At 44.2% G+C, this 11,032-nt stretch overlaps 1 protein-coding gene across 6 annotated transcripts; it reads left to right on the top strand.

The window, feature by feature from the left end:
• Positions 1-5: 5 nt before the first annotated feature.
• On the top strand, positions 6-6,650 carry ORC6 (origin recognition complex subunit 6). Of its 6 annotated transcripts, none has more exons than XM_077844860.1 (8): positions 6-540; positions 960-1,192; positions 1,281-1,410; positions 3,358-3,521; positions 3,750-3,839; positions 4,424-4,536; positions 5,198-5,266; positions 6,087-6,650. In XM_077844860.1, exons 1-8 carry the CDS (start codon positions 139-141, stop codon positions 6,212-6,214), a joined length of 1,329 nt encoding a protein of 442 aa, XP_077700986.1. In that variant the 5' UTR covers positions 6-138; the 3' UTR covers positions 6,215-6,650. The 6 variants fall into 6 exon arrangements, with proteins under 6 accessions (XP_077700986.1, XP_077700987.1, XP_077700989.1 ...); XM_077844861.1 differs by having other exon boundaries at positions 8-540; positions 1,101-1,192; XM_077844864.1 differs by having other exon boundaries at positions 14-190.
• The last annotated feature ends 4,382 nt before the right edge of the window (positions 6,651-11,032 follow it).

Here is an 11,032-nt window from a genome sequence, read left to right as displayed (position 1 = left end):
CTCGGCGGCAGGAAGTAAAGGCGTCGTCTGAGAATTTGTTACGACGGGAGGAATGGAAGGAGAGGGCGCGGCCGGTCCAGCTTCCCCTGCCCGGGAGCGTGCAGCCGCGGTGCGCACGCGCGACAGGAAGACGGCTTGATGGTGGAGAGCTCTCAACTTGTGGTCCCCGCCGGTCCAGATGCAGCAGGGGGTGTGGCCTGGCTCCCGTCTCGGCCAATCCGGATCAGCAGGGGGTGGGGCCTGGCTCCGTCCCAGCCAGTCTGGATGCAGCAGGGGGTGGGGCCTGGCTCTGCCCCAGCCAATCCAGATGCAGCAGCGGTGGGGCCTGGGTCCCGGCCAATCCGGATGCAGCAGGGCTCCGTCCCAGCCAATCCGGATGCGGCAGGGGGTGGGGCCTGGCCCTCACTGGCAGGCGCGGGGTTTGCGCGCGGCTTTCGTTCGGTTGCCGCTGTTCGCGCGAGCGGGAGTCGGCGCCATGGCGTCGGGGCTGATGTCGTGTTTAGCCGCGCGCTTGGGCATCGCGGAGCCGGAGGTGCTGAGGTGGGTCTGGCGGCGGCGCCGGGGCGGTGAGGCTCTGCCCCCAGGAGCGCCTCCCGCGGCGGCCGACGGGGACCCGCAGGACGGGGCGCTCGTAGACGGTGGGAACCGCGTGCGGGGCGCCGCGCGGCCTGAGGGGAGTCGGGACCTGGGTGGTTCCGCGGAGCCTCCCGGCGGCCTGTGCGCGGCGGCGGACACCTGGCAGGGCGCCGCGGGGCGGAGGGGCGGGGGCGCACCCTGCCGGCCGCTCTCGCGGCAGCGGCCGCCTCGTCAGGTTGACGGACGTGTGAGGCGGTCTCCGGCCTGAGCGGGGTGCGGGTGCGGGTGCGGGCTCGGGGGGCGTGAGGGGGCGGCCCGTGCGGGACGGGGTCGGAAACCCGGCTGTGGCGGCGGAAGGCCCCAGGCCGCCTCGCCCCCCGCAGTTTGGGTGCCGTTGGCTTCGAGGAACCGGCGGAAGGAAGCGACCTCGGGGGAGCTGGCAGCCTTCAGGGCGCCGCAGCGGAGGAACGAGAGCAGGTGCTTTTTGTTTCAAGAAACCGAAGAACTTAACTTTTGCCCTAAAGCGCTTGAGCTCGGTGGTGCCCGGGGTCAGGGCTGCTCCATCCCCCAGGACAGCGCCGTCCAACCCAAGGATGCAGGCTCCGTCCCACCCCGTGTAAGCCTCGCCGCGCCTGGGCCCCGAGTGCGGGCCGCCCCGCTGCCTCCGCCGTTCACCACAGCGAGCGTGTCGCCCTTATAACCAGGAAAGCAGAGGAGTACCTGCGACTGTCCCAGGTGAAGTGCGCTGGCCTGTCGGCACGCACCACAGAAACGAGCAGCGCGGTCATGTGCCTGGACCTCGCGGCGTCCTGCGGGAAGTGCCCCCTGGACAGAGTGAGTAGGTGCTGCCGGCCGCCGGTGAACTGTTTTTAAGAATTTATTTATTTATTTGAGAGAGAGAGAGAGAGAGAACACGCAGGGGGCACAGAAGAGCAGGCTCCCCACTGAGCAAGGAGCCTGAAGTGGGGCTGGTCCCAGGACCCGGGGTCATGACCTGAGCTCAAGGCAGATGCTTAACCCCCAGGTGCCCCAACATTGAAACTTACGTATGCACTTTAATTTCTTTTTTGGACTAAACTCAGAACTCTTGTTTTATTTTTTTTATTATTTTTTTAAGATTTTATTTATTTATTCATGAGAGAGAGACACAGAGAGAGGCAGAGACACAGGCAGAGAGAGAAGCAGGCTCCACGCAGGGAGCCCGAAGTGGGACTCCATCCCAGGACTCCAGGATCAGGCCCTGGGACAAAGGCAGACACTTAACCTCTGAGCCACCCAGGCGTCCCAGATCCCAGAACTCTTGTTTTAGAATTTTCCTGGCTATTGTCATGTGTGATTACTCTAGATAAGGTTTAAAATCATTTTCAGAGTTGGCAGAAAATTCCATTTACCATCTAGTTTCCTTGGCCACTTCTTTCTTTACTCAAGACCATCTTTCATGTCGCTGCTAGCATCGTGCTAAAGCACATGCTTTGTTTTTTAATTTTTTTAAAAGATTTTATTCATGAGAGAGAGAGAGAAAGACACAGGCAGAGGGAGAAGCAGGCTCCACACAGGGAGCCCGACGTGGGACTCGGTCCCAGGTCTCCAGAATCATGCCCTGGGCTGATGGCGGTGCCAAACCGTGAAGCCACCCGAGCTGCCCCAAATACACATGGGTTTTAAAGCATGCACTTTAGGGACCTCTGGGTGGTTCAGCGGTTTAGTGCCTGCCTTCGTTCGGCCCAGGGTGTGATCCTGGAGACTCAGGATCCAGTCCCACATCAGGCTCCCTGTGTAGAGCCTGCTTCTCCCTCTGCCTGTGTCTGTGCCTCTCTCTCTCACTCTGTGTGTGTGTCTCTCATGAATAAAAATATTTTTTAAAAATGTGTATTTTTCTTCTAGCATCACAGTGGTTGAGAGCACAAGCTAGGAGTCAGGAAGAGTTAGATGTTGAGACCAAATCTCAATACTACCAGTTATTAGCTCTGAGCTTCCTCTCCTCATTCATAAAGTGGGGATAAGAGTATCCATTTCACTAGATTGTGAGGATTAAACCATATGTAGTACACTTAACAGTGCATATCACTTAATGATACACTCATTAAGTGGTGGCATTAAAAACCCCATTAGCTCCCAGTGGGTTGGCTCCCCATTAGTTCGAGCTTCTCTTGAACACTAACCTCAAGCTACACGATATATTTCCTTAACAGACCATGTACTTTAATGACTCACAGCTTTGTAAATACAACTATTTTTTTTTCTTACCTGCATTTCTTTTCTGGCAAGCTCCAATTTGTCTTACATGACCCTGCCTTGCTGTTACATCCTTTCTGAAGCTTCTTTTGACTTTCTGTTAGAGTTGCTTTCCCTCTGTTGTTTGCCAGTTTCCCCCTCTCGTCCCTCCTCTACACACTCATCCTTCCCACCTCTACTCCGGATACTTCCTTCTTTCCTTTTCCCAGCGATTTCCTCATTGGCACTTTCATTGAAAAACAGATGACCATGTATATATCTCTTGTGTTTTTATTCACAGCTTGGCTGTACTAACACTTGTTTTTTAAATTATCTGTGCTTATGCATTACTGTCTAGTGTGAACCCCTTGAGAGCAGAACTCAGCTCTGCCTAACATGATTACTGACTTTTGACTAAATGAAGCTAAATGGTTAGCTAGACCCAGCCACTTGTCATAGAATTAATTTTGAAAAATTGACTTACTAAACAAGTGTTTAAGGGCACCAATGTATAGAATGATTATCATTATAATTTTTATGATAAGTGCTTTTTTTTTTCTTTCAAAGGCTTATTTAATTAAACTTTCTGGCTTGAACAAGAAGATGTATCAGAGCTGTCTTAAATCCTTTGAGTGTTTACTGGGCCTGAAATCAAGTATTGGAATAAGAGACCTAGCAGTACAGTTTAGCTGTACAGAAGCAGTGAACATGGCTTCAAAGATATTGCAAAGGTATGAAGCATAAAGAACCTTAATTAAAAATTTGTACTAAATTTGTACTGATACATAAAGCAGAATTATCTATGTTCTATTTTCAGTCTTAAAAAATAACTGATATGGTAAGGTGGCATAATGTATATCTCATGCATTTAAATAGCTTATAAATTCTGATTTATATTTTAAGTCTCTTTGAAATAATATTTTTTAACAAATAATTCTACAAACACTGCTTTCTCTTAGCTATAAATCCAGTCTTCCACAAACACAGCAGTTGGATCTCGACTTATCCAGGCCACTTTTCACCACTGCTGCATTACTTTCAGCATGCAAGTAAGTGTGCCTTTTAACATTGAGAAGAGTCCACAATTTCCAAATAGATTGCTCATTCTCAAAGAGGACTTCTAATTCAGTGATTTCAACTCAGAACATATTTTCCCATATAAATAACATTAGAAATAGTAGCCAAGTGACCAGATTCTGTTTATCCCACAATATAGCTGACAATTTGGAACCACTGTTGCCAGAAGTTGAGCTGAAAGCAGATGCTCAACCCCTGAGCCCCGCCTGGCATCCCTGAACTGAACATTTAAAAGTGCTATGATTGTCATTCAGCAAATCAGTAACATCTGAGATTCACAAAGAAAGGATTCTTTAAGGCACGAAGCACTAAAGCAGATGTCTTCTATATGCCCCTTTTGTTACATAACAAATCTCATATATATTTTTACTCAGTCCAATAAATAACTAGCTTTAAAAGGCAAATATACATAGTTATACCTAATAATATATGTTTGGACTAAAGGGAAAACTAAACAGTTAGGGCATGGGTAGAAAGGAAATAAGTTGATAATCTGGTTGGCCAGAGAAGATAACTATATTGGTCTTAAAAACCAATTTGTCAAATTCTTTTGCAGAATTCTAAAGCTAAAGGTGGATAAAAATAAAATGGTAGCTACATCTGGCGTAAAAAAGGCTGTATTTGACCGACTATGTAAACAATTAGAGAAGATTGGGCAGCAAGCTGACAGTGAGTATTCATTCCATATTTCAAGAATGTGTCATTTGAAAATGTAAACCAGCTGGTAAACAACAAATGTTTTCAAACTTGCAAAATGGCTGCTTTCTGAATTTTGTATTTAATGTGGACCAGGGGATCCCTGGGTGGCGCAGCGGTTTGGTGCCTGCCTTTGGCCCAGGGCGTGATCCTGGAGACCCGGGATCGAATCCCACGTCGGCTCCCGGTGCATGGAGCCTGCTTCTCCCTCTGCCTGTGTCTCTGCCTCTCTCTCTCTCTCCCTCTCTCTCTCTCTCTCTCTGAGACTGTCATAAATAAATAAAAAAAAATGTGGACCAGGTAAGTTGGTAGTGAGAAATTTTTTTGTTTTTCAAATAAAGTAGCTTAATAACTTTTAAAATACCCGTGATTGTATGACTGCATGCCTAAAAAATAGGTTTTTTGTTAACATGCTCCAGTTTGAATGCCAGCCTCCATATACATAAACTGGAACAGGAAAGATTCTTAGGTCTGACAAGAGAAACCAAGGGCAAGATTATTCACCTTCTCCTTAACCTTGTATTTGGTCAGTCATGGTGTCTAATTGTTTCTTGTGATCCCAAATAAGCCCAACTACTAAAATTAAGAATCAGAAAATTTAGCCCTGATGACATATTTTTTTTTTTCCCTGAAGGAGAGGCTGGAGATTCAGCTACTCCACCAAAGAAGAAAAAGAAGACAATGGCTGAGACTCCAGCAAGGGGTAAGGTGAACTAACACTGGACAGACTTTGAAATCAGTGCAATGGGATTAGTGTGCAGTGGGTTTAATATGGTGACTAGTCCTGTGCTACTTGCCTGACAAGAGTCGGGTTTTTTGTTTTTGTTGTTTTTTTTAAAAGATTTTATGTATTTAATCGTAAGAGACACACAGGCAGAGACACAGGCAGAGGGAAAAGCAGGCTCCCCACAAGGAGCCCGATGCGGGACTCGATCCCGGGAGCTGGCAGACTCTCAACCGCTGAGCCACCCAGGCATCCCAAGAGTCAGGTTTTAAATAAATCTGGACAATCGTTTGGTGAGACCAGTTTTCTCAGCAGTCATTTACAGAAGTAAACAAAAATAGCTTGTAAATACGAACACACCTGAAGCCAAACTGCTTAGGTTCAAATCCTGCATTATTTATCATCTACTGGCTCCATAACTTTAGGAAAGTCACTTAATTTCTGTAAATCTCAATTTCCTAGTCTATAAAGTCGTGATTAGCAGCCACTTCATAGACTTGTGGTGAGAGTTGAATGACATGATGCTGTTGAAGTACTTGGTACAGTGCCTTGAAGCACAAGATGAGTGCTTGATAAATGCCAGCTACTTTCAGGGTGTTGTGGGGTGCTCGGAGGAGGAGAGAGCAAAAAGCTGATGTTAGCTGCTGGTTGCACCTTTTGTTTCAGCATGATAATCCCTATTTTTTATTAATTAATTAGATACTTGAAACAAGTTTATTAACTAATTAGACACTTGAAACAAGTTGGCTTTTTTCTTGTCAGTGAAAGATTTGAAACACTTGAAAATTTTCTCTCCCAGAAACAGAGAAGATAGTAGAGAGCCCATGTAAACTGCAAAAAGATGAAGATCTGACACAGGATTATGAAGAATGGAAAAGGAAAATTTTGGAAAATGCTGCCAAAGCACAAAAGGCTACAGCAGAGTGATTTCAGCTTCCAAACTGCTATGGGCTGCAAACAGTACATCTGCCACCTCACTGAAGATGTGAGGGCTTTGGAATTTTGTTTCAACTATTATAACAAGGATCCTTAGACTGTTGCCTTAATAGCAAAGAAGCCAGCACTGGGGCTAAGCTCTTGGCGGCAGGCTGGCTGGTGACACGAGCAACAAATCCTTGTTGGTCAGGCACGGTGCCTGGTTGCCTTGGCCTTGGCTCCCCACAGGTCTGCATTCCTACAAAATGGAATTGGAGCCATTTTGCTCTTTTGTTTATTCAGGAGACAGTTCCCTGTCCTATCCAGAATAAAATTCAGGCTGAATGGAGTCTTGGGGATTTTACTTAACGTTTTTGTGTAAATTTTTTGTTTGACTAAATCAATATGTGGTAAAGCCTAAGTTAATAAAATATTCTTTTTGTATGCATTCATGTCACCCTTGTCATCAGTTTGGGGGAATCATTGCTATGCTAAAAGCTGTCTACTTTAGTAGAAAAAAGCTATATCCTGAACCATATTGCTCACCAAAGCAGACTCTGAAATCAGACTTCCTGGCTTAAGACCCTGCTCAACCACTTGCTACCTGTGAAACCTTGAACAAATTAACTTCTTTATGCCTCTTCTATAAGTAGGACTAAAAATGGTGTCACTTCATAGCATAATTTACAGGTATATCTGAGCTGATACATGTAAAACATTTATTTAGCACAGTACCTGGTATAAACCAGTAAGTGTTTAGCAAATGTTAGACTGGAGAGAGAAATTCACATATAAATATCTCACGTGGTGATTTACACACTAGCCTAGTAAAAAGTCAGATGGACGAGGGTTATTTTCTTTGACATTCCCTTACTGAAGAATGTAACCTTATTAAATACTCCTTATTTTGAAACTATAGGGAAGGGCCTTTGTGGAAAATAAGTTGCTAGCGGCTCTGAGGCATCATGCCAGGCACTAATTTTATTTTATTTTATTTTATTATTTTATTTTATTTTATTTTATATGATAGACATAGAGAGAGAGAGAGAGAGAGAGAGAGGCAGAGACACAGGAGGAGGGAGAAGCAGGCTCCATGCCGGGAGCCCGATGCGGGACTCGATCCCGGGACTCCAGGATCGCGCCCTGGGCCAAAGGCAGGCGCTAAACCGCTGAGCCACCCAGGGATCCCCCTAGGCATGATTTTAACTAAAATTAAGAATACATGGCCTAATTATTTCCATAAAGAATGTAGTAAAAAGACTACATCCAAATTTTAAAAACCTATTCAGAATGATATCCGTAATACTAGTGGGTGCATTTTATCTGCTAGAAATAAGGCATGAGGGCAGCCTGGGTGGCTCAGTGGTTTAGCGCCGCCTTCAGCCCAGGGTCTGATCCTGGAGAGCTGGGATCGAGTCCCACGTCAAACTCCCTGCATGGAGCCTGCTTCTCCCTCTGCCTGTGTCTCTGCCCCTCTCTCTCTGTCTCTCTCCTCTGTCTGTGTCTCTCATGAATAAATAAAATATTTTTTAAAAATTGGGGTGGAGGAGCGGGGATTGCCTAAAGCAATCTTTCCAAGTGCCCTCCTAGGGCAGCAATTCTTTTGACAACAGTTTTCTAACACATTTACATTCCCAGTGATGGATGCTTACTACCTAGTGAATATGTTTCAGTACTATTGTAGAGATTTTGTGGAAGCTCTGTTCTTTAACACCTCATAGTATTTATTCATTTAACTGATTTGAAAAATTTATGAGAATTTTCAAATGTATAGAACAGTAAGGAGAACAGTATAATGAAACACTCTACCCAATAGTTAACAAAGATTGCTTAACTTACGCTTGCTTAACTGTATTCATTTTTCCTGAAGTCATTTAACCTAGTCATGACCACATTACTATTATCATACCTCACAAAATTAAGAGTAATTCTATGTATTATTCTTTTTTTAAAAAATATTTTATTTATTCATAGAGACAGAGAGAGAGGGGCGGGGGGGGGGTGGGGGCAGAGGCACAGCCAGGGGTAGAAGCAGGCTCCATGCAGGGAGCCTGATGTGGGACTCGATCCAGGGTCCCCAGGATCACACCCCAGGCTGCAGGCGGCGCTAATCCGCTGCGCCACTGGGGCTGCCCTATTCTTTTTTTTAAGATTTATTTAGTTATTTGAGAGAGAACGTCTCAAGCCGACTCCATGCTGAGTGTGGAGCCTGACACAGGGCTCAATCCCAGGACCCTGAGATCATGACCTGGGCCAAAACCAAGAGTCCAATGCTTAGCTGACTGCATCACCCAGGCACCTCTGTAATTCTATGTATTATTAAATATAAAATTTAGAATTTATTTCCTTGAATGTCTCTAAAATATCTTTATTGTTAGTTCATATCAGCATCAAAACAAGGTCCCCACTTGACATCGTATTGCTAATTTTTAATTATAAAAGCAATACATACTCGTAAAAAAAAAAAAAAAATTCAGGGCGGCCCGGTGGCTCAGCAGTTTAGCGCCGCCTTCAGCCCAGGGTGTGATCCTGGGGACCCGGGGTCGAGTCCCACGTCGAGCTCCCTGCAAGGAGCCTGCTTCTCCCTCTGCCTGTGTCTCTGCTTCTCTCTCTCTCTCGTGAATAAATAAAATCTTTAAAAAAAATTTCAAGTTAATCAGAAAGTTATAAAGTTAAAACTGGAATTCCCCTCTCCCCATCACCCACACTCCACACCCCATTGCTAAGTTTCTTGCATATCCTAGAAAATTTTAATTCATGTATAAGCATGTGTCCCTCCACAAATGGGATGATGACAAATATATGTTCTATAATTTTCCTGTAATAAAGATGGCTGTCAGCATATCTACATCTGTTTAATAGCTGCAAGGTATTTCCCTATATTGATGTGGCAAATTTTATTTAACAAAATTCTTACTAATAAGCATGTGAGATTATTTTCATTCAGCTATTAGCAACAGTGCTACAGTAAACATTTTGCATAGATTTCTGTCCACTTGTTCAAGTATTGCTGAGAGATTTCTAGAAATGAAATTGCTGGGTGAAACTGTGGGTATGACTTTTTTGGATATATGCCCATCGAAAGTGGAAGAATTCCATTTTTCCCACAAGCATGACAATCTAACAGGTGAAAAAAGTGGGTCCTGACTGCTTTTTAGAGTTTCTCTGCCCAGCAGTTTCCAATGACTATTTATTCATTCAGATGGAGAATCCATTAGAAATAGTTGGTACCAGCACAGTTTTAATCTAAAAATACCAGCAAAGCAGAGAACTGAAAATATCTGTAAATTTAAAGCTTTAAAATTTCAGATAAGGGAGGCTAAAATCCCATTACCTCTCTCTTGTGTGGGCTTGACCTAAACAAAGCCCTTGAGGGGACTCTTGGTGTGAGGATTGGGGGGAGGATTAAAATCTGGCAGGCAAAGGATTCTCTCTATATCTGCCTCCCAATATAGAAGCCATTAACCACATGTGGCTATTAAGCACAATTAAGCAATGTGGTTAATGCAACTGTAGGACCAGATTCCTATTTTTATTTAAATTAAATGTAAAAAATGGAAACCCAATTATTAGAAAACATTTGAGGTGTTTCAAACAACTTGAATATATTTTTCCACAGTAAGTTTCCTGCAATCTAAATCTAAACAAGCATGTTGATGAAAATCTACTGTCTGAATTGAAATGTTTGTTTGTTTGTTTGTTTTAAGATTTTATTTATCTACTTGACAGATTTTGTGCACACACCAGCAGGGGGAGAAGTAGAGGGAGGGGTAGAAGCAGGCTCTCTGCTGAGCAGGGAGCCCCCTGCAGCACTCTCTCCAGGACCCAGGATCAGGACCTGAGCCAAGGCAGACTCAACTGAGTGAGCCACCCAAGCGCCCTGAATTGAAATGTTTAAGTGTAAAATACCAGATTTTGGAGATTTGTATGAAAAAAAAATATATAAAGTATCTCATTAATAGTTTTCATGTTGATTACCAATTGAAACAATGTTCTTGAACTTACTGTGTTAAATTATTGAAGTTAATTTTACCAGGTTTTTAAAGAGCTATTAGGAATCTTAAAATTGTGTATAAGGCTCATATAATATTTCTGTCAGTGCTGCTCTAGATCAACGTAGCTACATTTTTCTGGGGGAGAAGATCCACAGCATTCCCAAGAGCCTGAAGTCCCAAAGGAGGTAAGAATCACAGTACCTGACACAATTATAAGGTAACCCCTCTGGCTCCTTCTGGAGGCTTCGCTCATAAAAACCTTTTCAGAGAAGTAACTCACTTTAAAATAAGGCATTTTACCAAGTCACTGTACTCTCCCACGAAGGGGAGGTTTTCAGCAGCCGTCTCCTCCGACGTCCATCCACTAGCTGGCCAGCTTGGAGCAAGGCCTAGATGTGGCGGTACTGAGAATCTTAGTTCCTAGCAAGGGTTAGCTTCCTGGAGAAAAGTTACAGTTTGGGAACTGTAGCAGCGGGATTCACCTCGCCACCTTCTGCCTCCCTCCCCACACCCGTGTCCTCTGCCAAAAAAAAGCAGGAGGAGGGGGTCTTTATTTGAACAAAAATCCTGAAAGGCTGTGAAACTATTACATGGCTAATTAAAAACTGAAAGTAAAAAAAAACCAAAAAACTAAAAGTTTTAGTAGTTAAACTTAACTAAAAATAGTAGTTATACTATTAAGACTGCTGATTTGAGAAGTTCATGGGGATAGCACAAAAATCAGGTTAGAAGTGAGGAAATTAAAAGCATTCTTTACTTTCAAATAATGAAGTACTTCGTGTTATTCATTTTATAGGTCAGTTAACTGACAACATCAAAAGTGGTATATCCTTAA

This window comes from Canis aureus, chromosome 13 (genome assembly GCF_053574225.1).
Source record: "Canis aureus isolate CA01 chromosome 13, VMU_Caureus_v.1.0, whole genome shotgun sequence".
NCBI lineage: Eukaryota > Metazoa > Chordata > Mammalia > Carnivora > Canidae > Canis > Canis aureus.
The sequence above is the reverse complement of the archived record's forward strand: the minus strand, read 5'-3'. Positions and strand labels throughout refer to the sequence as shown.

Coding starts and splice junctions, on each gene's coding strand:
- ORC6 (XM_077844860.1), top strand. CDS start 139: ATGGTGGAGAGCTCTCAACTTGTGGTCCCCGCCGGTCCAGATGCAGCA. Junction 541..959: donor GCGGAGCCGGAGGTGCTGAG/GTGGGTCTGGCG, acceptor CGCCCCCCGCAG/TTTGGGTGCCGTTGGCTTCG. Junction 3,840..4,423: donor GCATTACTTTCAGCATGCAA/GTAAGTGTGCCT, acceptor ATTCTTTTGCAG/AATTCTAAAGCTAAAGGTGG.